This window comes from Talpa occidentalis, unplaced genomic scaffold, assembly GCF_014898055.3.
Source record: "Talpa occidentalis isolate TD23 unplaced genomic scaffold, MPIMG_talOcc4v2.1 talOcc4.16, whole genome shotgun sequence".
NCBI lineage: Eukaryota > Metazoa > Chordata > Mammalia > Eulipotyphla > Talpidae > Talpa > Talpa occidentalis.
This window is the reverse complement of record NW_023601653.1, coordinates 1,399,251-1,425,063: the sequence shown is the minus strand read 5'-3', so window position 1 is coordinate 1,425,063 and position 25,813 is coordinate 1,399,251. Positions and strand designations below refer to the sequence as shown.

Here is a 25,813-nt window from a genome sequence, read left to right as displayed (position 1 = left end):
GGTCCACACTCTCCCCACCTCAGGGTGTTGGCTGTCTTCCATCTCAGAAAAGAGCATCACAAGGGCCAGCTCACAAACACCCCCCCATCTTCCCATAGGACTGCCAGGCGTGTTCACGCTTCAGCGGTGCCCCAGGATCCCTGCGCCTGCAGCTGCCCACTAGTCCTCCACGGCCTGGGACCACCTTACTGATCCCGCAATCTCCCCTGGGCCTCACCCACGCCAGCCAGGGTCTTGTCTGATCCCCAGAAGCCGGTTCACTTCCCTTAAACTCAGCAAATGATGCGGGCTCTGGGCCCTGAGACCGCAGGCCGAGGGGCAGCGGCCTGGGCTCCCGCAGGCGCCAGCCACTCACCCAAGCACCTCCGGGCGGGGCCAGGGGCCAGTCTTCTCCAGGGAGAGTCAGGGCTTCCCTCTCTCAGGGTGGCCCCCCTCCATGGGGCACCCCCGCCCCGCCCTGCCCCCCCAGCAGGACCTGTGCCTGGACCCCTCGCAGGGGGATGGCCCTGCTCACACCTGCCCGCAGGGAGGACCACCCCCGGCGCGCCCTGTGGCACCCCCCACCCGCACCTGCCCGGGGTGGGGGTGGGGGCAGCCCCGCCCCCCACCGGCCCCGGGGAGAACCCGTCCTAGCCCCCCGGGGTGGGCCTCCCCGCGGCTCCCCCTGCAGGCCCAACCTCCTCCAGGCGGGCCCCAGCCCCCGGGACTCCCGCCGCGCCCTCGCGCCTCCCCCCGGCGGGCCGCGGGCCCCGCGCCGCCCCCTCCCGCCGCCGCGGCCCCCCGCGCCCCGCCCCGCCCCGCCCCGCCGCGCCCGCCCCGCCCGCCCCGCCCGCCCCGCCGCTCGCGAGCCGGAGCGGCAAGATGGCGGCGCCCAGGCCTCCGCCCGCGCGCCTGTCGGGCGTCGCGCTGCCCGCGCCCATCCCGGACCTGGAGGCCCTGCGCGCGCTGACGGCGCTCTTCAAGGAGCCGCGCAACCGGTAACGGCGCGGGGGGCGCGGGGGCGCGGGGGGCGCGGGGGCGCGGGGGGCGCCCGCCCCCGGGGCCCGGAGGGAGCGGCCCGCCCCCCGGCCCTGCCCCGGGCCGGGCTCTGGCGGCCGCGCGGCCCCCGGAGAGGCCCCGACCGACGCCCTCGGCCGGCGCGTGCCCGAAGGGGGGACGCGCCCTGAGGCGCCCGAGGCGCGGGCTGCGCCCCCGCCGCCTGCTCCCCGCCGCCTGCTCCCCGCCGCCTGCTCCCGGGCGCCCCGGCCGGGCCGGCCTCGGTGTGTCCCCGGCCCGGGCGCGCGGGCAGCCGGCGGAGCCGTCCGGGGTGCCCTGGGCGCGGGGGGCCGGCCCCGCGGAGGGCGCGGGCGCGGGGGGGCCGGTCGGCCTGGGGGGGCGGCCGGGGAGAAGGTGCCGGCGGCCTCGATTTCCTTCCTGGCCTCACGGGCTGTGCGGGCTTGGGCGCCTTCCCCGAAACCCAGATTTTTTGCCTAAAAATAGCGTGTGGTCCCCAACTTCACTAGGGCGCCGTCCTGAGGGGTCCCCGAAATAAAGCGGGTGAAGCTGCAACGAGTGTGGCGTCGGTGCTTGTTTTTGTTCCCGGCTGCCCGCCTGGGGGTGCCGCCGCCTGGCGCGCCCCTTTCCGTGGAGACCCTGCTGGAGGAGCGCCCCTCCTCGCGCTCGCGGGGCCAGTGAACCCCCTTTGCCTGGTTTGATGCTAAGCAATGGCGTGGAAGCTGACACGTCCCTCCCTGGGGCCCCTCCCCGGGAAGCCAGGAGACTTCACAATTGGGAGGGGCGCGTGGTGTGCAGAGTCCAGGGAGGGGGACGGCAGGACCGGCTGGACATGGGTGGCCCTGTGACCCCTGGACGTCTTCTGGGTGTGAAACTGCGCCCAGTCTGAGCCTTCCCGCTGGCGGCCGGCGGGCTCTGGGCCTTCAGCGGATGGGCCGGTAGAGGCGGCTCTCGGGGGCGGTGCGGGTCACCCAGCGTCCTCCAATCAAGTCACCGTCGGGTGACCCGCTGCGCGTGGGGCAGCCCCGCCGGCAGGTCCCTTGTCGGGGCTGAGGGTGCCGAGCGCTGCAGTGGGCCCTTTCTCCAGTGTGCTGGGGGCTAGACTGCGCGGGTCTGCTGCTGGACCCCGGCTTGGGCTGACCCGGCTAGGAAGACGGGGGTGCTGCAGGCCGTGGCGCCAGTCGTGGTGACGCAGTCCGGCTGCTGGGCGGTCCTCCCGGTAGCTCCCGGCCTCCTCCGGGCCTGGGCGCCACTGCATGGATGCTGCATCCTGCTCTCCCCTCCTCCTGCAGGGAGTCCTGGCCGGGGAGCCCCGAGGGCTCTGACCCCCACCAAGCTGGGGGCCCTTTGGAGTGGGTCCTCCCCTGGGTCAGACCAGAGAGAGCGGAGGTTCCGCTCAGCTGAGGGCAGCTAGAGGCGCTGGCCTGGGCCTGGAGTCGGCTGTATATGGACCCTTTAAAAACTGTCCAGCTCTCCTGTGTTGGGGCTGAAGGGGACAGGATGTCTCCTTTGTGGCCTTTCCTAGCCCAGCCTGGTCCTCGAGGCGTGTCCACAGCCGGAGGCAGCACCCAGGCCCAGCGGCCGTGAGACAGGGCGTCTCAGCGTGAGGCCGGGTGGCTCTGATCGCTCCGAAGCTGTGACTTTGGTTCACCCACATCCTCCCTCGTCCGCGCATTTCGTCCCCTCGCCTGCGCTGTACCGGCTCTGCCGTGGCGCACGGCCAGGGCTGACCTGCTCACGTCTCACCACCGACTTAGCTACAGCGTGAAGGCAGATGTCTGAGGCTTCCTTCGTTCCTTTGCTCACGCACATGCTCCTCGCTCCCCTGCCAGATCTGGTCACCACTTCCCCACCCACCCCCAGCCTCTTCTGACCTCCGGGTGCCCCCACCTTGGGTGCCCGTGGGCTCCCGGCGAGCTCCAGGCCGACACGTGCAATGGCCGCGTTGCCCACCAGGCCTCTGGGGTGGGAGCAGCGGTGGGTCCCTCTGCCGAACTCTGTGCCTCGGCACCTCCCGGGGGCCCCGTGTAATGAGCGCCGGGTACTTTCCTTATTTCCAGAATAGGTGATCTTGTGAGTCAGCGGACTGAGGTGGGAGCACAGCTGCGAGGCTTGAGGGAGGTGGGTGTCGAGAAATCACGGGACTGCAGGACGGCGATGTCCGGGGTGAAAACGCCCTGGCCCCCGACCGCTGCTGAGAGTAAGCGGCTCCCTCCCCAGGAGAGGCTGGTGGGGCCGTGAGGGCAGCCGCAGGGACCGACGACCGCCCGTTTGTCCGTGCCCAGGGGGTTTCAGCAAGCGTAACAGCCCCGCCCGCAAGTGTTTGGCTGCACCCAACCAAACCAAACCCCATCTCCCGGAAAGCCCGCAGGGCTGCCAGCTCTCTTCACTCGGGGTCCTGACTCAACTGTGATTCAGATGGACTTTGCTGGGGACAGCGTGAGTTAAGCAACACTATAAACAGAACCTTCTGGAGGCTGATGACAGCGTCCACTATTTTCACCTATGCCGCGAGCCGGACGCGGCCTGGAGGCATCTGGTCAGGTGTTCTGACTCAGCCTTGAAACACAGATGTGGTCGGCGTGCGCCTCTCTCACACTCAGTTTCCCCCACTGGACAGCAGACGGGAAAGCGCTTGAGCCGGCAAATCTAAACAGGCAGGGCCGGGGCGGTGTGGCCGCGAGGCAGCTGCTGAGCCTGTGATCCTCCAGCCTTTTGTAGTGGCCGGGCCAGTGAGGTCGGGCTGTGGGCAGGACGCTCACCACAGCGCAGGCCGGGCTCCCAGCTGAGTCAGCGCTGGCGGCTGCAGGCGGGCCGTGGTGTCAGGGTGAAGAGGCGCCTGCCAGCGGGACACGGGCGATGGCCTTTGGGGCGAAGCGCTGGGTGCCCAGGGAGTACGGGAAAGCCGCACCAGCGACCGTGGGGGGGTCGGAGGGTCGGAGGGTTGGCGGCCCGTCGCCCTGGGGCCCGTGGCTTGCCACAGACCTGTGGCGTCAGCGCCACTCGGTCTCAGCCAGGTTTTTGCTAGAAGTTGGGAAGATGATGTTCCGATCCGGAGGGGACAGGCCTCCTCGGTTCCCCTTCCCCTGGGCACCCTCGGCCTTTCCCTCCGTCTTCAGACCCTCCCGTGTGTCCTCGAGGAAGCCGGCAGACCTCAGGCTGCCCAGCTCTCCCCCGTCTGCTGCGTCTCAGCCAGAGCCCTTCACTGCTCTCCCTGTGTGGCTCTGCTCCGTGCTCACCACCCCCGCGGGCCTGGCTCCCTGGTCCTCCTCAGCCCTCACCCCAGGACTGGCGCTTGTGCTGGTGACAGAAGGCGCTGCTCAGCCGCCCTCACCAGCCCCGCGTGGCACCTGCAGTCCCGGAGCCTGGTTGCTCTGGTGCACGCAGAGGTCACGCTCCACCCGGCCTGTGTGTCCTCCGCTTTCCTCTGCTGTGGTGGGGGCGGGGCTGGCGAGCACAGGGCCTCTCCCTGGGACCCGCACACAGTAGGGCCACTCTGAACCTGCAAGGCCAGGCAGCTCCCCCCAGGCTCTCTCAGGAGGCGCAGAGGCCAGAGCGCTCAGTGTCTGCATGGCCTTTGCTGTCAGCGCGTCTCCATCTGGTGTTAATGTAGGAAAACACGGCAGCTGAAACCCGCAGCTTCCTGTTGTCACGCGGCTCCGCCCTTTATCCAGGGGCCTGGACTCCCGGGGCGTCATCCCTGTTCTCAAGAGACTCAGGCTCTGGCCGCTAGGGCTCTCCCGGCCCCCGCCTCTCATTGTGTCCCCAGTGGGGAAGGACAAGTGGGGTGTTTGCTCGGTAGCGTCATTTCTGCGAGTGCCTGCGCCCAGGGCCCGTGAGCATCTTCCCGGGAATGGAAGACTCGGCCGACGCCTCGATGGCCCCTTCTCCCGTCGGAGCGCGGTTCCTCCCCGCCCGCGCACGGCTGCCTTCAGCTTGAGCAGCCCCAGCCCCAGCCCCAGTGCCGGTCCCCGGCCCCTGAGATACAGGGAGAAGAGTCCGCACTGTTTCTGGGATTTATGTCCGGTGGGGGAGCGCATCGGGTGTGGGGAGGCCCTTCCGCCCTCGGGGACCCAGCGCCCGGGGAGCAGAGGAACGGGGACTGGTTCTTCTTGGTAAAGGAGGAGTTTTCTTCCGGGCCGTGGATTTTCAGGCCATAAAGAATTGCAGGACTGTTGCAGGGAGAGATTCGGGGTGGGGGGGCCGTCCTGGGGCGCCTGCTACTGCCTGTGAGGCGAGGAGTGACTGCAAGGGGACGGCGGGTCATCGGGGGACCCCAGGAGCCGGGGGGAGCCCTCTCACACCAGCCTCTCCTTCCGCCTCCCGATGGATGGCGGCTCCCTGGGCACTGGCATCTCGGGCTTTGGGTGGCTTCACTGCCCCGTGGCCTTGCTCTTTGGGTGGACAGTGTCATGAGGAGGAGGGAGAGGGGCCTTGCGCACGGGAGCCGTGACCGTGAGCGCCGTCGTCTGCCAGGAACCCGGCCGCAGGTCTCCTATAGGCACAGCTGTCTCCGTGCCAGGGCTGAGCTGGGACAGGGCGCTCAGCTCCCCGCAGACAGAAGCCAGACGCTGGAGAGGGGGTGCTTTCCCCTGGTCGTGACCCTCTTACCCTTTTCCAGAGAGACGGCGCCCAGGACGATCTTCCAGCGGGTCCTGGACATCCTGAAACGGTCCTCCCACGCCGTGGAGCTGGCCTGCCGGGACCCGGCCCAGGCGGAGCACCTGGCCTCCAGCCTGCAGCTCATCACCGAGAGCTTCCGCTGTCTGCGCAACGCCTGCATCGAGTGCGCGGTGAACCAGAACGCCATCAGGTGGGCCACCCGCGTGGGGCCTTGTGTCGCCTCGTGTCGGTGGGCCCCCAAAGGCCCCCTGAGGGCTGTGGCTCCGTGGCACCTGCTGGGCGCGGCCTGGGCAGCCTCAGCGTCCCTGTGTGTCTCGCGTGGCCCGTGGACGCAACCTTGGTTTGGTCCCTTGACCCTGGGCCCAAGTGCCTGGGCGCTAGGTGGGCCCGGCTCCCTTTGCTTAGTGTAAACGTCTTATTTCGCCTTAGTGTTTTCATTCATTACCCTTTTGCTTACTTTGGCCCGGGAGCCCCTCTTAAGGCTTCCTGAGATGGTGCGCGGTGTCAGGTCCCCTCCCCTCTCGGCCCCCCCCACCCCCGCTGGGCCCAGTTTTAAAAGCCGGTGTGTGGACAAGCGGGTCCTGCCTCTCAACGGCTCTCCCAGCGCCCAGGACCTCTCCCCTTTGATATCACAGCGTCCGCTTAGGACTCAGCTTTGCACTGGGATGGAGCCAGGAGCCGCACACAGGCGCCCTTTCTTCCCAGGCCTTGCTGCAGGCGGATCCCCCAGCTCTGTGCCCTCCTGCGGGCGGATGGGCTGGTCCTGGAGCCCTGCGAGCACCCCCTCCACTGCCCAGACAGCCGCAGTCTAGGGCTGGGACGGGGGAGCAGGATCTCTAAGATCAAAGCAAGGGATGTGCTTTGGTTCACATCTAGCCCAGGCTACCCTCCTCTGCAGAGAACCAGAGAGAGCGGTCGCAGGGTGATGATGCATCAGAACTTCCCAACTGTGGGCCTGGTGGGCCAGGCGGGCTGCGCCTGCAGACGTCCAGGTGTCCACCTTGCAGCCCTGGGCAGCCGCGGCCGACCCTCAGCCCCAGGCCTTGGCCACCTGCCTCCCTTGCACCCGCTGGTGCCGTGCTGCTCTTTTCCCACTTTCACGAAAGAAGAAAGTGACTCAGTGGTTCAAGGGCTCGTCCGACTCACGCCCGAGCGAACGGGAGCCGGCACCATCCTCTGGCCTCCAGAGCGAGGCTCCCGTGGTGCCACCTTGTGACCGCCACGCGGCTGGACAGGGCCCCGGGCTGGCTGAGTCCCAGCTCTCTCCTCTGCAAACCACTGGCGTCCCTGCCGCTGGGCTGTGAGCACGAGGTGACACGCCGGGGTGTGCTGCTGTATCTGCCGCCTCCTGAACCACAGTCCAGTTCAAGCAAAATTTCACTGCCTCAGAAAGCAATTTTTTCTTTTCTTTTCTATGCAAAAGTAGCACGTGAACTATAACATCCAAATATCACAAACATAAACGCGATGGCACATCAGAAGCGGCTCGTCCCGGCCTGCCGCTGCCGCTGCGTGTTGTTTGCTGCTCATGGGCCCCTCGCAGGGTCAGCCTCGTCGCAGGTGTGGCTGCCGGGGGCCAGCTGTCTCTGGGCTCGCCGCCGTCTGTGGTTCCAGGCACCTCCTGGGCTTTGGACCCCCAGGATGACGGCTGTGAGCTCAGGTTGTCTGGCCACGCCTTGGCCTGCTCTCTAGGGTCCAGGGCCCACTGGGGCGTCGTCCGGGTGTAGCATCGTTCACCGTCCAATGGACAAAGAATCCCCAGATCGAGACCCTGGTTTCCTTTTAATCCCTTTGTTTGCCTCTCTGCGCTTGCCTTTCACTGCTGGCAGCAAAGGCAGTTGCCCCTTCCCCACTGGCTGCCCCCCGAGGCCGTCTTTAAGGACCTGAATCGTACCCACGTGGGCGCTTCCCCCACCCGCTCCCCGCTGAAGCTCCAGAGTCAGAAGTCCAGGACGGGTCATGCGGCCGCGTTCTTGTTCCGAGACTCCAGAGAGAGTCCTGCTCCAGCCCCTTCCAGCTTCTAGAGGCCACCACACGGCTGGCTGCCTGCTCCCCCTGACACTCCTGCCCTCTGCTCAGGACCCACGAGGTCCCCAGAGCCTCCTCCCACCCCGGGTGACAGCCCCAGGCTGGGGACAGTGGCATGGGTGCCTTGGGAGGGCCGTCCTGCAGGAAGGGCTAAGCGTCGGCCTTCGGGCCTCCATCCGAGGCACAGGCTGGAGAGGACACGCCTGACTTGTGTCTTGTCCGACCCTGACAGGAGCCTGGACACCATCTCCGTGGCCGTGGACCTGGTTCTCCTCTTCCGCGAGCTGCGCGTGGAGCAGGACTCCCTCCTGACAGGTGTGTGCTGGCGACGGACTCGCGGTGTCCCTGGAGTGGCGTCAAGGCTAGCGCTTGGGGTGGCGTCTCTCACCCGCATGCCCCTCTGACTTCCCTGACAAGCGCTGTGCCCGACTGGACGGCTTGGGGACGCGATGAGGATAGCGCCAGGGCCACCCTGGGAGGCCACGGGGAGGAGCCGGCCAGGCACAACCCAGGGCACCCACCGCCTGGACGCAGCCTCTACACAGGGGTGGGTGGATGTGAGGCCGTTGGCCGGGGGTGCTGGTTTAGCGGGTGGCAGGGTCTGGTGCCGGGGGGTCTGATGGGGTCCGCGGGGTCTGGCCTGTTCAGCTGAGTCTGCCCTCGGAGTGTCCACCCCGCTGAGCCTTATCTCCAGCTCTCACCCACTCCAGCTGGGCCCGCGCCCCCTTCCTTCACCAGGGTCCCTCGCCCCGTCCCGCCGTGGCCCCGACTCCAGGTCTCCGGGGTGTATCCAAGGGCTAGAGGCCCCGGGGCCAGTTTATGCTGGAAAGCCCGAGGCAGCGCCAAGGCAGCTGAGTCACCTGCCTGCCCTGGCAGGGCTGGTTCCGTCGCCCCTTCCTGCTGACTCTCCCCCCTGCTGACTCTGGTTTTGATCTGCCCCCCAATGGTCTGTGACGGCGGCTTGCTGACGGTCCACAGACCTCGGGAAACGTCCGTGGTTCGTCTTGAATCACAGCTTTGTGCTGTACGTGGGATGTGCGTGGCTGTCGTGGTGGGCGAGCCTCGGCTGCAGGCCCTGCCAGGGGGCTGGCACCACCAGGGCTCCCTGCACAGGGGACGGGGCTTGGCTCTTGGGGCTGGGCTGGCAGGGCTGAGGGCAGTGGGCAGGCTGCCCGGGAGGGGCCATGGAGCGCAGCGACTTGCTACCGCCTCGGGAGAAAGGTGAACCATGGTCTTGAGCTTTGGGTTCAGCGAAGTCTGCGTTCAGAATGAAACTAGCTTGCAGGGCGTCAGTTCAGGCCCAGCACTGACCTGTCACGGGGTGCGGGGCTCCCGACCACTGTGCTGCATCCGCGGCCTCCGCGCCCTCACCCCGGCAGGTCCCGAGAGCCGGGAGGACGCGGGCGTCCGTGCCAGGCCTGTGTTACTGCTCTTGAGGTGAGAGCTGTAATTACACTGTCAAAATAATATTTAGAGTATTATTTTCAGAGAATAATTACAGTGGTGTGACGAATATATTGTGCTCATCAAATTTTATGTAAACACAGGCTTCGGTTATTTTAATTGAGTATTGGTGTTGGTTTTGGCTTTCATTCCTTTCAAATCTGTAAAGATGCTCTTGGGATTTTGAGGGGCTTTGTGACGTTTGCGATTTGTGGAGATCGCTGGTGAGCGGTGGGGTGAGGCGGCGCCGGCGGGCTGGGCTGGGGGCCTCTCTCCTAGTCTCCCGGGCGGCCGTCGGCTGCCCTCGGCCAGGCCCTGAGGAACGTGGACTTCCCAGGCGCCCGCGGCACCATCAGGTCAGCCGGTTTCCACACTGACTCGCAGCCTGGCCCTCTGGGGTCTTCGGTTCTGCAGGGTCTGCGCCATGTTCCCGCCGTCTGGTGGAAACAGGCCCTTTAGGCCTCGCTCGCCGTGCGGTGGGGAGTAAAGGAGTTTTCCATTTAAGCACGCTGTGTGATTTCGTCCTTTCCTGCAGACCCAGGAGAGTGGGGGAGGGGGCAGTCTGGGGCGCTGGCCCAGGGAGGAGGAGGGGTCAGTCCGGGCGCTGCCTGAGGGCCGCCGTGTCACCCCTTTGTTCAGACGGTGGCACCACCTAGTCCCGTCTCGAGGCTCCTGCCTCCTCGTTCCTTTCGATTATGTTTTTTCATGTTTTGATTTGGGGCCACAGTCTGCACCTGCCCTTGGGGGATGGGCTTGTCCTCCAAATACCGACCTGCTGGCCCGGCCATGGCTGCTCCCCGGTCCCTGCCACTCAGGCTTCCTGGCCTCTGGCCAGGGAGTGGGAACCAGTCTCGGGGGAGTGCCGGCCTGCTTCACGAGCCGTGATTCTGCTGTGTTCAGCTGAGGACTCGCAGATGAAGACGCCACGTTGCTGGGCAGCAGAGGGACGTGTTTCCTGGAGGCTGGAGGCTCCTGGTGGGTGGCAGGAAACTCGCGCTGTCTCTGGACCCTGCTCTGGGTCCGCCAGCCTGGACCGCGCCGGTGGGTCCCGGGTGGTGGGGGCTGCTGCTTTGTTGGGACCGTCCCACCCCTGCAGTGGCCCCTATGTGGCGAGGCAGGGGGTGGGGCTCACGCTGCAGCACAGCCGCCCCCCACCCAGGCCGTCAGTGGCGTTTGTCTTCTCTTCCCCACTGGTGTTTGATAATTTGTCCTGTCCTTTTTTTTTTAAGGATTGATTTATTTATACAAGAGCTGGGGTCAGGCCAGAGGCACGGGAGGGTGAGAGGATTCACCAGAGACAGAGCGGGGAACAGAACAGGCAGACTGACTGAAATTCACTGCTGAGGGAGCAGCGGGTGAGGCAGGAGAGGTCTGCTGCGCCATGTGGGTATCTCCCTGGCCGGCCGGGGATCCAACTGGTGCTGCAGAGGCTGCGGACAGCTCCACAGCGTTGCGCTCAACCCGCTGCACCACCGGGGAGGCCCCTTCCACCGTTCTTTAACTTCCACTGCCTCGATGGCCTCCCACTTCACGAACGCTGTAAGTGGCACGTTGTTAGAGTTTCAACCCCCCCAGGACTAACAACGTGCGATGCAGGCGCTTCGGGCAATCAACCTCGGTGTCCCCGCGGGTGCCTGCATGTGCCCCATTTACAGCCCAAGACGTTGTTCGGGTTTGCGGGCTTAACGGCGTGGGCGCCGAGTCCTGGGAGGGCTCCTGGCGCGTGTCCTGGTCTGCTGGGGCGAGAGGCCGCCGCCAGGGAGAGGCGCGCGGCTTTGTTCAGTGACGTGAAATGTTTCTGAGCAGGTCTCGTCCCCCACCGCGCCGCGCGGCCCTAACCCCGTCTCTGTCCATCTCCCTCCCAGCCTTCCGCTGCGGCCTGCAGTTCCTGGGCAACGCGGCCTCCCGGAATGCCGAGTCCCAGGCTGTCGTCTGGATGCACGCCTTCCCGGAGCTCTTCCTGTGAGTGCCTCGTCGGGTTTCCCAACCGCGGAAGAGTGTGGTTTATCGTTCGCTTTACGTCAGGTTCGGAGGCCGGTGCCACAGGCCTTCAGTGGGGGCCTCTGCGCAGCGTGTTCCTGGCCAGCGGCGGGGTGTGGGCGCCTGGCCCGGGTGCTCCTGCTCCGAGGCTTGGCTGAGCTGCCCCGAGGATGTGTGCCCTCAACTGCACGTCACCTGTGCTTTCAGAAAAGAAACATCTGGTTTAAAATAAGAATCGCTGAGGAAACTAGAGGAAGAAGGTGCAGGGCGCAGACACTGGGCCCGGGGCGGCGGGCTCTCCGAGGAGCTCCTGGCCCAGGCTCAGGCGGCATGTGTGTTCCTGGGCCCTGCCCACTTGGGTGTGGGCGCCCCTGGTGTGACACCCTTGTCAGGGTTTCAGCTCATCCTGTGCATGGAGAACTGAGCGTCCAGGGGAGGGGAGCAGGGCCCGGAGGCGGGAGAGGATAGGAGGTGCCCGCTGTCCCGGAGGCCATTCCAGGCGCGGCCACTCAGGGGTGCTTGGGCAGCGGCAGCAGCGGGGCAGCAGGCAGCAGCTCTGCATGCACGGCCCACACTGGGCCTTGTTTGTGGCGGCCCTGGCCTGCGGACGGGTGGCTCGGCCCCCAGCACCCTTCGCGGCCCCGGCTCTGGCTGTGTCAGTGTCCTGGACTTGCGGAGAGGTTGGTCACCCTGGCGGTGCACTCTCCCTCCAGGGAGAGCTGGAGGCAGAGCATCTTCATGAGGAATATTAATTGAACTTAGGCGAGAGGAGAGAACAGAGTTCAAGCCGTAGAAAGAGAAATGGCCAGTCTGGGGAAATCATTCCTTCACAACTTGAACCCCTAACGCCTGCGGGCGTGGCGGAGCTTGCCGGGTGGAACACAGGTAACTTGGGTGTGTTCGATCCCCCCGAGCGCCCGTGCTGCTAGAGCAGGTGAGCGGGAATGAAGAGACTCAGGAGAGAGAGGCGTGGTCGCCTGCGAGCAGCGAGGCCGGGACTGGCTCGGTGCTGATGCTGGTTACCTCAGCCTGGCTGGAAGTCCTGCGAGGCTGAGCCCATGTTGGCACCGGGAGCCGCTCTGGACAAGGCTGCGTGGCGGCCCTCCCGTGTGCCCGTGAGGCAGACGTGGGCGATTGGAATCCCGGCGCTGGCGGTGCTGGCTTTGTGCGCGAGGCCAGGTGGGGGTTGACGTGTGCTCAGAGGGGGGTGCCTCCTCCAGAAGAGGGTCGTGAGGTTTAAATGAGAATAAAAATCTCGACTTCGGCCTCTGACTGTAGCCCGGTGACAGCCGTGGGCCGGGCCCTGAGGTCATGCAGACGGCGGGTGGCGACCTGGACGGGCTCAAGCGTGCCCCCCGGCCCGTCCCTCCCGCAATGGCTGTTCCTCGCCGACGCCGGCGATGCCTGTGTCCCTGAAGCATCCTTTTTTCCTTTGGTTTTTCTTTCTAACAAGGACGAGCATTTTGAGGCTTGACGAAGTTAATGATTTTATGTTCTCCGATCAGATGGTATTTGCCTGTTTCACTTTGGGGTCATTAATGTTGGAGACTTTGTGTTGTGACTCATTTTGAATTCGCTACTTTTGCGGTAGTTTAACACACTCAAGGCCTCACCTAAGTCTTGGTGAGTCCAGGGACCGTGAGGTCGAGCGAGACGGCGTGCGGGGAAGGCGGGTGTGGGGCCGCCCGGTGCAGGACGAGGCCGGGCACCTGCTGTCCTGTGCCCAGTGTCGTGATTCTTTATTAAATTCTTGAAAAACACCAGCACGCACTGGGTTTAGGAACGGGGCGGGGACTGTAGCCGTGCTGTGATCGTACGTTACCGCCTTGCTAAGCCGCCCCTCTCCCGTTTCTCTACCCGGAAGGTCGTGCTTGAATCATCCCGACAAAAAGATCGTGGCCTACTCCTCGATGGTGCTGTTCACCACCCTGAATTCTGAGCGGATGAAAGACCTGGAAGAAAACCTCAACATCGCGATCGACGTCGTAGCCGCCCACCAAAGGCAGCCCGAGTCCGAGTGGCCGTAAGTGTCCCGGAGACTGGGCTCCCTGAGCGCCTGGGTCCTGAGGCCTTGTGGGAGGTGGGGGAGGGCGGCTGGGTTGCGGGTGGGAGGACTCTAGACACCTGCGGAGGCGCAGAGGAGACCACCTGGCTGCCACAGGGGACCACCAAGACTTAAGTGAGGGGGCGCAGGTCTTGGGCATGTGGTCAGCTGGGAGTTCCACTGCGTCCGGGGGCTGCCCCAGGCACGCCCCAGCGTAGCCGTGCCAGGCCGGGGCTGCTGGGCGACCAGGGGGCACACAGCAGACCTCCTTTAGGTCCAGTTTGTTACTCGTGGGGGCCAGGAAGTGGCAGGGAACACTGGTGCCCTGCAGCCCTGGTTCTTGGGCAGGCACCTTGTGGGTCAGGTGGCTGGCCTTGACCCGAGACACCCTGGGCTGGGCCTCTTCTTGTCGGCCACCGTGGCCCTGTGATCCGAAGGATTGTCAGACGGCTCGCGGAAGCCTCCGGGGCACAAAGGAGGGGCTCTGGCTCCACCTGCGTGGCCTGTGGGGTGCGTGTAGAGCAGCCCCCAGGGCTGCGCTGGTGTCTCGCCGCTGCTCGCAGGTGCCTGTCCTGGCTCCTCCCTGGTCGGGCTGCCCCTGCTACCGCCGTCGGGGACGCCACAGCTGCGCAGTCAGGATGCGAGAGCACGGAGCTGGGGACTCCGGGTCTGCTTTGTTCTCCCTTTTCAAGATACTGTGGGTGTCTGTGTCCCCTGCACTCCATGTAAATTCAGCTCAGGGCTCCCATTTGTTCCCAAAAGCCTCTGGAATCTCAACAGGGATTGTTGCCATTTTGTAAAGATACGGTTTTCCAACCTGTGAATAGGGTTTTTTTTTTTCCCCCATCTATTTAGGTTTTTAATTTCTTCAACGATGTTTTATAACTTTTTGTAAAACATGTCTTTAATTAAAATTTATTCCAAATATTTTATTACTTTTTGATGCTATTATAAATGGAATTTTATTATAAATGAAATTTTATTTTTTAATTTTTTTAAAGATTTATTTATTTCTGCACACAAGAACTAGGGTGTAGGCTGGAGGTGTGGCGGCTGAGGGGACTCACCAGAGACAGAGTGGGGGAGCAGAGCAGGCGGAGCCTCTGAGACACACTGCTGAGGGGACCAGCAGGGAGACAGGAATGGTCTGCTGCGCTGTGTGGGTAGCTTCCTGGCCGGGGGTCGACTCGTGCGGCAGAGGCTGGCAGTAGTTTGAGAGCACTAGACTTTACCCCTGTACCACCAGGGAGGCCCTAAAAATACAATTTAAAAAAATTATTTATAGATCTTTGATTGCTCCCATATGGAAAGACCACGTGGGACAATTTTTAAAATATTCCTTTATCCTGCCACCTTGCTGAACTCATTTATTAGTTCAATGGATTTTTTTGTGACTTAAAGGATTTTCTGTGTTTGGGATCAAGTAACCTGCAAAAAGATGACGGTTTGCACTTATCTTTCCAGCCCAGTTGTCTTTTGTTTCTTCCTGCCACCTAGTTGCTCTGGCCAGGAGCTCGGGATGGTGCCGAGCAGAGCAGGGGAGCAGGCAGCTGCGTCTCCCCCTCCTTCCGGCCTGGCCTCGGGGCTCCGCCACCCGCCTCCTGTTAGCCGCGGGTTTCCTGCGGAGACCTTGCTGGATGAGAAACTTCCCTTCTCTTCCTAATTAGTTTGTTGAATGTTTTTGTCATAAAAGATGCTTTTCTGCCCCTTTGAGGTTTCTGCCCTGGACTTTGCCATTCGCACCAAGAGTGGTTGTCACAGGAAAATCAGCAAGCCTCCTCCCGGGCCAGCCTCGTGATCTGTGGGTGATTCTGTTTCATTTGTGAAATATTTTCGGTAGAAACTTGAACCGTCCTCGGCTTTCCCGCCACATGGAATAAGGGGTGAAAGGTCATAAAGGGCCAAAGAGCATCAGGACGGTGTAGGCTGGAGCCCGCAAGGTCGTTAGCTGTTGGGCAGGAGAGAGGCGGCCGGGCCGATGCCCCCGCGGGCTGGACGCGGAGTGCTGTGGGTGAGGACTCTCTCGCTGGCTGACAAAAGTGGGATCCCAAAACATCCAGACTTCCGACAAAATTGCTACTTTTCCTTCTTAAGTACAAGCCGTCTCTGAACGAAATAACACCCCCTCCTTGCCCTCCCGCCTGCCAGCACTGCGGGATCGTTGACACAGGACACACCTACGTGGGGTTCGGGAATTCTCGGCTCAGGAGCTTTTCTCGGACGGGGACAGATGTGACTGGGTCTCGGGGGCGGGGCCTTTCTGCTCAGGGGCCAGCAGCACAGGAAAGAGTGGGCCAGAGTGTCTTTGGCAACACTTGGTTTGAATTATTGGGATAATGTCCTTCTAAAAATGTTTGTTCCTTTTGTCTGTGGGTGTGAAGATGTTTTCGTGCTCTGAGCTAACCCTGGGCGCAGCCGGGCTTGGCGTTTGGCCCCTGAGTTCTCCCTGCTCTGATGGCCCGAGTGGGTTCTGGGGAGCCAGCCGTCCGCCTGTTCATTTCCACCGTGTTCAGAAGAGGGCCCTGGGAGTGACGTCAGACTCGTGGCCGTGGCCAAGGGCCCAGGACCCGTGTCCGGCAGGGATGGACGGGGTCGGGCTGAACTCTAAGGTTGGCACTTTTGACGATGTCCCTGGTCACAGGAACTGCCACTTTTCAGGGGGGAGACCCGCACTTCTGTTAAGGACGCGCTCAGCATGAATTTACTGTCCTGGTGAATTTGTATGCGGTTTCACTACGAAAGCAAATTTGTAACTGTGAGCAAAGCATTATTTTCTTCCTGTTTGGGTTGTCTCACTCATTTATTTTGCACAGAGCAAGAGCAGCAACAGTGGCTGCTCACGCAGAGGCGCGAGAGCCCCGTGGCGGCGGCGTTCCTTGCTGGGACGCCTCCCCGGGGCAGCTTCCAGGCCACTGACTGACCCACGGACACGCAGGGGCGGCCACTGTCTCGCAGGTCCTGACGCCACTTCCTCTGTCTCTGCTCTTCTGAGCGCCTTCCTCCGGGTCCGCGCCCGCCCTCCTGCTGGGGCTCCCGTCCGCGTCCGCGGCCTCCTCCCCCAGCCTCTGCCCAGACGCCCCGGAGCGAGCTTCCCATTCCCCCAGGCCCGTCTCTTTCCGCGCCCCGTTTGCTGGCTGGTTTAGTGCACGCACGTCGCTCATCGCCCTGAAAAGTGCTCATTCCATTTATTTTTTGGTTCGCTCTTTGTTGCTGGAAGGTGGCGCCCACCTCACCGGCCCTGCGACTGGTCATGAACACAAACAGGCAAACGTGGCCCCACACCAGGCCCCCCCCATGCTCATTTTATAAATACAGTCTTGCTGGGGCTTGGCCATCCCCCTGGTCCCCGCGTCGGTGGCCCGTGCCCAGTGGCGGCTGAGTGGCTGGCAGAGGCCTCGGCTTGCAGAGTCCCGGGTGCTCACTGCTTGGCCCTTTGTGGAGAAGCCTGCCGGCCCCCATTTCTCTCCGTCCAGAACCGGGCTCCCGGGCCAGTGCCTTCTTGGCATGCCGGGCACATGGCTCTGACGCACGTGCCTGGTGGCTCCACTGTTCCGGGCCTCGGGATGCCTCCGGCCCCCGCTTGCTGCTGTCTAGCAGGGCCGTCCGGCGCATGAAGGGGTGCTCTCCTGCCTCACTGTTGCTCGCCGGCACCCCACGGGAGGACCCACGCATCCCCTGAGCCAGAGGAGCGTCTTCTCCAGCAGCTCGCCAGTCCCCACGCACTGGGCTGGGCCGGACGCCCTGGGGCGCCGGGGAGCGCAGCACGAGGCAGAGGTTGCATTTCGGCAGCGAAGGGCAAGGAGCCTGCGAGGCCCGTTTTCCTGTGAGTGTGACTCTGGCGCAGGGCGCAGACAAAGGCTGTCACTCAAGAGCCTCCTTGCACCCTAACTCTGGGGCGTACCCATCCCCACGGGCCGCCCCTTGGCCCCAGCCCCGTTGCCTGACAGGCTCCTGCGCCCTAGGGCCGGCGTACTAGTGCCGTGGGCGCCCCCTCCGCCCGGGCTGGAGACTGAACACCCCTTACAAACGGAAGGAGTGGGATTGTGCGTGATGGTTTTCCGTGTAGCCGCTGCGGACAGGCGGAGGGTGGGGCGGGCGTTGGCAGCAGACACGTGCCCTGTGGGCGGGACTTGTCTGGACTCAGTGGACCGATGGACGGGGAGCCTGGGCTCGGCTCCCCGCTGACTGTGGTGCTGGGGCTGGCGGGAGCCCTGGTGCCGGCGCGGAGAGGGAGGTGAAGAACCCGCCTCTCGGGGTCATCCGTGCGAGGCTCAGGGGAGGAGAGCGCCACGACTCTGCTGGCCACGTCCGTCCTGACGCCCCTCTGCTGCCTGGCTGCCCGGGTGGGGTGCGTTTCTCCCCGCCCTAGGACGGCTACCCGCTCCCCATCCAGTCGGGGCGTTCCTGGGGTCTAACTTTCAGTCTCTAGCTGTCCTTGTGGCATTTGGGTTTCAGATTGGGGGACCCCACCTCCCTCGTATCGTGTTACCACAGAATTTCTGCTTTTACAGAAATAATAGTTCTGCAGCAGAACCTAATCACAAGTCTCAGGAGCCTGCAGCCTGGAGAACGTGGAAGAGGAGCGGGTCTCTCCTCGTGAGGGGCCCCGTCTTCTCCCGTGATGGCTGCTCGGCGAGAGAGCAGATGCAGTGAATTCCGGGTGAAAGTTGAGAATTTGCGGCACCCAGGAGTGGGGAGTCGATCACTCTCAGCTAAACAGACCAGAACGGCACATTAAACTCGGGCACGAAAATTGACAACCATTTAAATTACCATTTTCAAGTTGCTAGAAACAAAACCCCCTTCCTGTGGCGCTGCAGCCGCATCCCCGGGCAGGGGGTGTCCCCAGTGGGTGTCCCGGGGCGGGGGCACCGTCAGCAGCAGCAGCCTCGCTGATAGCAGGGCCCCCCCCCCCCCCGTGTGCTGCCCACGCACGGCGCCATCTTGTGTGTTTGCAGATGGATCGTCGCAGCCGTCCCTGTTCTAGAAAGGCTCAGACGGCCGCCCTCGGCGCTCGCTGCCGGGCCGAGTGAGCGCTCTCCCCGCTGCTTGCTTTGAGCCAGGCCCCGACGGGGTTCTGAGTCCACCCACAGGGACTGCACTGGGAGGACCTGGGGCACGAGGGTGGCTGCGATTAAGGGGGGAGGGGAGCTGACTCCTGCCCGGAGGTGGTAGCTGAAGATGCCGCTGCGCACTCGCGGCCGCGGCTGGAGCAGGACCAGGGCGTGTGGACACGCGCTCGGGCTGGCTGGCGGGTGCCGCCACCGTGTGTCCGGCCGCCCTCTCTGCTGGCGCCGTGAGGAGCAGCAAGGCCATGTGGCCAGAGCGCTGGAGGGCCAGGGAAGAGCAAGGGGTCCAGGGGTAAAGGGGGTGTAGGTGACCCCAAGTCTGGGGGGGAGCAGAGAGCGCTCGAACTGGGGTGATGAGAAGGACCAGACCAGTAGCGTAGAGGCAGGAATGCGCTCCAGGCCACAGTAGTAAGGTGCTGCTCGGACTCTGGGCTCCGCACCCAGAGGTGCTGGGCCAGCACACAGGGTGCCCCCACACAGGCTGGTGGCACGAGCCCCTCCACGCCCAGGGGGCCGCCGGCACTCATGCTGGGCGTGGGTCCCAGGCCTTCCTCTGCCTGATAGACACGTGCCCCGGGGCCAAGGCGCAGCCAGCAGGGATGGGTACGCCCCAGAGATCGGTGCAAGGGGACTCTCGATAGAAGTGCCTGGAAGCCCCATGTCCTCCTCCTCCCAGAGATCTGGGTGTGGGTTCGTCCCTCAGCTCAGGGTTTTCGATTGGCCTGGGGCTGTCCGTGACGAGTCGTCTCTTTAGCTGTGCCAGCTCCAGGTCTTTGGCTCTTTCTGGCTGGCGTCAGCACGGCGTCCCGGCTCAAGCGCGGTGCCAGAGAACACTGCACGGTTCCCGCCCGGTGCTTGCTCACGTGCCCCCAGCCCGGCCAGCCCGGCGGGCAGCTGAGGAGAGCTTCCCCCGCGGAGTCCACCCCCAGCTCGAGTGCTCTCTGCTTCCCCTTGGGCTCGGGGCCCCCGCTGTCCCGTGTGCCCTCTGCTGCCCGGCCCCTCCCGCCCCGTGCTGGTCGTCCCACTGCTCCTGTGTCCGTGCGTGGGGGGCACCCGGCGGCCTGCCCTGCTGAGCACCTGCGCGGTGTGCCCCGCGTGGTGTAGGGGTGCACCCAGTGGCCTGGGGTGCTGCCAGCGAGCGGGCTTGTGGGAAAGCATTTCGTGTTCTACGGCGTGACCCGCGGGCCTGTGTCCCTGGCGTGAAAGGCGCCGCTTTTTGTCACTGCGGTTGGAAGACCCGCCTGAGCCGGCGTGGACCTGCAGGCGTCCGCTCTCACCTGCTGCTGCTGGAGAGACTTACGTGGCGCTGTGCCCTGGGTATTTGAGAGGTCTCGGGGGAAACGCCGTGTCTCGACCCTGTGCCCGGTGGCGGCCCGCGCTGCGCGGCGTCCACGAGAGACCGTCTTCCAGAGCAGCGGCAGCTCCTCACCCGACGGTCTCCCCTCTTTTCCAGGTTCTTGATCATCACCGACCATTTTCTGAAAAGCCCGGAGCTGGTGAAAGCCATGTACGCCAAAATGAGCAATCAAGAAAGGTAACCCCCGAAGCCAGTGTGGCGGGAGCGCTCAGCATTCCGTGGAAACCCTGCGCACGTGACCGAGAGGCTGTGGTTTCCTCGCTGGCACCGGCCCTCTAAGTGCATGTTTCTGTGTCAGTAATGGTTTTAAATTGGCTGGTTAACGTTACAGCCCAGCCACGGCGGTGCGCCCGGCGGGGGGGCCCGGTGGGCGGCCAGGCCCGCGGGTGTGCGTGACTGGCCGGTGGCCGTGTGGGTGCGGGTGCCTGTGCGTGCGCACGTGCCCCGGCGGACGGCTCGTGCTGGAGCTGCGGGGAGCGGCCTGCGGAGACACGCCCGGTGGCCCTGGTGCCCGGCGCTCCCGGCCCCCTGCGGCGCCCCCCTCCGCCGCTCGCTGCTGCGCCCTGGCCGGGTCCCTCGCCCGCGGGCTCCGGCCCCCGCCTGCGCGGTGGGGTGGGACGAAGCAGCCCCGCTCTGCCCAGCCCGCAGCCTGAGGTCCCCCAGCCTCGTCGGACAGTAGCCTTAGGGGAGCAGAAGTATCCAGACGGCACAGCTCTGGCAATGAGAAACTTTACGAAACGTTAATCTTTTGATTGAAGTCACGATCTTTTCTAACTGCGGGGCCTCGCGACTCTCACCGCAGGCTGGGCCCAGCACTTAAGCTTTCTGGCCCCTGCGGCCCTGACGGGTCCCGGGCTTTTCTTCCTTGGTGTCCTCAAGGGGGAGGGAAGTTCCCGCCCGTGGAGTCGTCCCAGCCGCGGCCTGTCTGCAGCAGAGAAGTAAATAACTGAAGTAACTAGCTCGAGGGACAGGCCGATCCCTTGGCAGTGCGGGATGCCCCGGGCTCGGGCGTGTCTGCCCTCCCGGCCCCGCCGTGATGACCGTGCTGTGGCCGCCGCCTCCCTGCTTGACCTGGGTGTCTGCTGGCCGGCCCTGCCCGACTCTCCCTCCCGAGGACACACGAGGCCCGTCCTCATGCTCAGTGCTGGCTGCTGCCGTGGCCACTCCGGCTTAGAGGACCTGGACCCCCCAGCGGGTGTGAGGCCTGGGCCTCCCCCAGCATCTCCCATGCTCATCTCCGCGGGGAGCCTGGGGCGTGCTGTGGCGCCTCCGCAGGGCCCAGCCAGGTCTCCTGGCGTCTCCCTTCACGTCAGGGCTCTTGGGGTGGCTGCGCCCTTGGGTCTCACCCCCTGCCCTGTGCCGCCTTCCAGCCTCACCCGCTGCTTCTCGCCCCCCCCGGCCCCGCAGGGTTGAGGAGAGTGAGGCCGTGCTCTGACGGGGCTGGCCGCTTCCCTGTCCGCCGTGCTGTCCAGTCCAGAGTCCGCCAAGCGGCCTTCATCTCCTAGGGGCATCTCCCTGGCACAGCTCACGGGTGCTAAGGCCCGGGACAGTGCTTTTCTCTCCAGCCCCATCGTTTATAGCTTTGGTTGAGAATAAGATGTGGGGACCTTTCCTGAACACCCAGAGATGCCCGACGTCAAGGTCAGGGCGCCTCAGGGCCCCGGGGGCCGAGGATGGGGTGCAGACTAGCTGGTGGTGGAGCCACCTGAGGCTTGCTGTCCCGTGGACATGGTCCCAGCACCCCAGACGGTCACCACAACTGGCAGGTGATGGGACGGTCTGCGATGTCGCGAGGATGGTGGCAGAATCTTGCCCCAGACATGCCGGACTCGCGGTCGGGCCCTGGTGCGTGGACTTGCTGGTTCTTGGAGCCGCAGACCTTCCCGTCGTGAGAGCAGGTGGTCTGGGCAGTGCGGCGAAGCGCACTATGGGGAAATCCCGGGGGGCACTGTCATGCCCAAATGCCGGCCATTCTGGCGCCCTGCTGGGGACGTGACAAGCAGGTCCGTCTCTGCAGCCAGGTCACATCAGCACTGATGAGATGGTTTCACTCACAAGTGTTGTCCCTGTCTGGACACTACACACAGGGCCATAAAACTCCCCCGAAACCCGGGGGAGCTTGGAGCCCTGTGGCCCCGTCCGCATTCACGTGGGGCCTCCTGTGTCTGCAGGGTGGCACTGCTGGACCTCACCATCTCCAGGATGGCGGGTGACGAGCCGCTGACCAAGGACGACGTCCCTGCCTTCCTGAGCCACGCGCAGCTGATCGCGAGCACATTCGTGGACCAGTGCAGGGTTGTGCTGAAGCTGACCTCTGAGCAGCACACGGAGGACGAGGTGAGGTGCCACACCGTAGGGCGCTCTCGGGCCCCTGCCTCTCCTGCCCTCCCGGGGGCCCCAGGGAAAGCTTGGCTCGCAGCACGCGCAGTGCATGCTCTGCAACGGGTGTGCCCACCCCCCAGTCCAGATGCCCAGGGCAGGGCGTGGGGCGCTGGGACCCGTGAGCCCTCCGAGTGGTTGGTGGCCTTGTCAGAGACGCCCCCGAAAGCCCCCGCTCCCTCCTCCGTGTGGAAACATGGTGAGATGCGGGCAGGCTGCACCCAGAAGACGCCCCATCAGAGCCTCGCCTGCTGGCCCCGAGTCTGGGTCTCCCTGCAGAAATGTTTGCTGTTCGGTCACCGCCCAGTTTGCACTCTTTTTGGTCCTTGTTTTTGGAAATTTAAGAAAATGCTGATGAGGGAAAATGGTGCCGGATTCCTGCCAGCCGGGGAGGGCCTCAAACACTTGCTGGCTAGCTGACTTTCCTGGCAGGTGGCATTGAAAACGCACACACACGTGCACTCACATGCACCCACAGCACCACACATGTGCACAGCAACAATGTATTCACACATGTGCACACATGTTCCTTGTACGCATGGGACACATTCACATGCACACACAGCACATGCATCAGTGCAGTCACACGGGCACATGGATAGTGTTCGCATGTGCACAGTGCAGGACACACATGCTCACATGTACACGTAGCACACATAGTGCTCACATGGACATACACCATGTGCTTGTGTGTATACACGGCATTGCACACACGTTCATGTGTATACACAGTGTTGCACTCGGTCACATGTTCACACAGCAATGCACACACGTTCGTGCATACACACAGCTCATGAACACAGATGTTTGTGTGTACACACAGCACACACGCGTGCACACGGCATGGCAGAAATGGAGTGGCTCTGCACACCCTGCCTGTCGTCCTTGCCTGTCCTGAACTTCAGCTCCACAGCACAGGCGTTTTGGCTGTTGCGCTCCGAGTGTTGTGTGTGCAGTAGGCGCTCAGCAGACGAAGAAGAAACAGGGTGCTTTGTGACTGTCTCCCTGCCCCTCCCCATGGGGGGGACACACTTCCTTGTGCTGTGGCCGGTGTGGCAACACAGGTCTTTGGGGTGACGTCTTTGTTACTCTGTCGACATCTCTCGTGGACGTGACCGGGAGCGGTGGGCTGGGTGGAGGGGCCCATCCGAGCTGAGAGCTTCAGGCACCCACTGCGTGGCGCCTGGGAGCTTGCTGGTCTGTCTGCTCAGGAGCTGCCCACAGCACCTGGCAGGGCCCCACTCTCCTCCGGCTAGTTTCGTGTATTTGTTTTCCATCTTCGATCTCTGCCAGGCCCATGTGCCCAGCCTACAGGGCCAGCCCCGTCTTGAGTCTCACGCTTGTTACCTCTTGCAGCCAGCCCACCTTCCTCCAGAAAGCTGAAAAAAATCTGAGCTTCATATTTTCCTGTATCCAGACGCTGTGAAAATTACCTTCTGGTGGTGGGTTTTCCTTGTCTCACTCCTGCACCCCTGCTTAAGTTACACGGGAATGAGTTACATATATACATATATACTTAATGCTTGTATATGGAGTGAGTTAAAGTTAATTTTTTTTAAAAGATTTATTTATTTTTTTTAAGATTTATTTATTTATACAAGCACTGGGTACAGTCAGAAGCGCGGGAGGGTGAGAGGATTCACCAGAGCCAGAGCGGGGAACAGAACAGGCAGACCGACGAAATACAATGCTGAGGGAAGCAGAGGTCTGCCCGCCATGTGGGACCCTTGCTGGCAGCCGGGGATCGAACCTGCGCTGCAGAGGCTGCGGGCAGCTTCGCAGCCTAGCGCTCAACCGCTGCACCACCGGGGAGGCCCGTTAAAGTTAATTCTTTCGGTGCGCAGACCTCTCCTGCCGCCCGCTGCTCCCCTCAGCAGTGTCCTTCGGTCCTTCTGTCTGCTCTGCTCCCCGCTCTGGCTCTGGTGAATTCGTTCACCTTCCAGTGCTTCTGACTGTACCCAGTGCTTGCATGAATAATAAATAAATAAAATTAAAAAAAAAAAATAAAGTTAATTCTTTCAGGGATTAAATTTTTATATTAAGCCAGTAGTATTTGCTTTGCTGTAAAAACAAGTATTTCAAACTGAGGTCAGTGAAATAAAAAGTTAAAAATGGCCCAGCCCTGCTGTTTTCTGCAGCGGTATCAGCATCTCCGTTTTCTTTCCCCGCTGGTGGGGTTTTTTTTGAGACAGCCACAGGCATTTTTTATTTTCTTTTTTCCTAACAATCTCCCTGTCCCGCTGTCCAGCTTGCTTCTTCACCGGCTGCCGCGTGCTTCTTCCCACTGGCTCACACGCCCGTGTTCTGGCCGCGCTGGTGGCAGTCGTGTAGCCTGCGCTGCGGAGACGCGGTATGGATGTCGCCCTTGGCTTCTTCCATAGACTTGTCAGTTGCTTTCGGGTTTGTTTTTCCCACGACCTTCACACGTACCGCTGCGGTGAACATCTCTGTGCGAATATCTTTGCAATTTTAGACGAGTCAAATTATAAATTCTGTTTGGGATTATCCATTCCTGGAAGTTGAGTTGCTGATTCAGGGAGTATTTGTACATAAAAATTTGAGACATTTTAAAATGGGAGCCCACAGAGCACCAGGCTGGCATAACCTACAGCCTCATGACGCTGGTGTCATTACCACTTCTCTTGCTTTTTGTTTTTTTTTCAGTGACCAAACTCATTCGTTTTTCATATTAGGTCACCATTTAGGACACACTTTTTCACGAGCATGTGCAAAAAGAATCTTGCTGCCTTATACAGGGGAAGCTTTTCCCCAGGGTGACACTGTACATTCTTTGCGGCCTTCAGTGGTCTCGGCGGCTGCTTGAGTCTGGTCAGGCTGTTGGCTCCGTTCTCCCAGCTCCGAGCACAGCCTCCCATTCCTCCTCTCGGTGGCCAGTCCCCAGGGGATGAGCTGGCTTGGCCACTGTCCGAGAAAACACGGGCAGGTGATCCCCTTTGAGTCCTTGGCATGAAGTCGTGGCCTTCGGGCCTTATGATGTTGCCCGTCGCTGCAGCTGTCCTCGCTGACGCCCGAAGGTGCCTCGCTGCAGCGGGGCCTGTCCGGTGGCTCCTGATTTCTCCGGACTCCGTCCCAGTGGTCTCAGGCTTGCTGGCTGCTGCGCGCCAGGTGTCTGCGAGCCTCCTGCCTGTGCTCTGCCCCAGACCAATCTTGGCCATTTTTTGGAGGAGAAAGGCTGTCTGGAGGTGGCAGCTGAGCAACCCCTCTTAAACAAGAGCCGTACGCAGCCATGGTTTGCTCCAGCGTCTCCTACACGCGTGTCATGCGCCACCCAGGAGGGCAGGTCGGTGTCGCTTCTCGCAGATGAAACGGTGACTCTGAAGCCCTGGGCTTTACTGTCGAGGAGGGACAGACGGCTTCCTCTCCCACATTCCTGGCAGCCTCCCCCTGCGGCCTCAGGATGACACCCTACACCCCACACACGGTGTCCCCACTTACACACACCCACGCCCGGCTCTCTAGACCAGACATCCACAGTCAGGGAGGCCGCAAGGCCACAGGTGCCGGCCATGGCGGCTCCGGGGGGAGGGCGCAGGGGGCAGGATTTCACTCCTTTGCCCTCCAACTTGGTACTAAGATCAGACTAATATTCCTCCCAACATTTTAGCTAGAAAATGAAAGCTATTAAGTAAAATGAACAAAGCAGGGCATTAAAATGTGTGTGTGTTCTTGTTATTTATTTTGAGATTCCAGTATCGAGTATTAAAATCTTACCTTTAAATCTCCCAATTACAGGACAGTAAATATGCATATAGAATTAAAAGCAGAAAGTAATTTTTTTTGAAGGATACTAGCTTTATGATCTAAATTAATACTATGACCACAGTTTGTCAAATAATGTGTACTTTAAATAAAAGGCGGCTCAAAACCTGTGCAGAA

At 62.7% G+C, this 25,813-nt stretch overlaps 1 protein-coding gene across 3 annotated transcripts in view; it reads left to right on the top strand.

Moving 5' to 3' along the window:
* Positions 1–861: 861 nt before the first annotated feature.
* Positions 862–25,813, top strand: part of ATXN10 (ataxin 10) — a 50,965-nt gene continuing 26,013 nt past the window's right edge. For all 3 annotated transcript variants that reach the window (XM_054695974.1, XM_037513384.2, XM_037513383.2), the window contains exons 1-7: positions 862–977; positions 5,615–5,806; positions 7,877–7,959; positions 10,953–11,049; positions 12,932–13,090; positions 19,634–19,714; positions 21,709–21,874. In XM_054695974.1, the coding sequence (XP_054551949.1) occupies positions 862–977; positions 5,615–5,806; positions 7,877–7,959; positions 10,953–11,049; positions 12,932–13,090; positions 19,634–19,714; positions 21,709–21,874 (894 nt within the window). The remainder of the gene's footprint in view (positions 978–5,614; positions 5,807–7,876; positions 7,960–10,952; positions 11,050–12,931; positions 13,091–19,633; positions 19,715–21,708; positions 21,875–25,813) is intronic.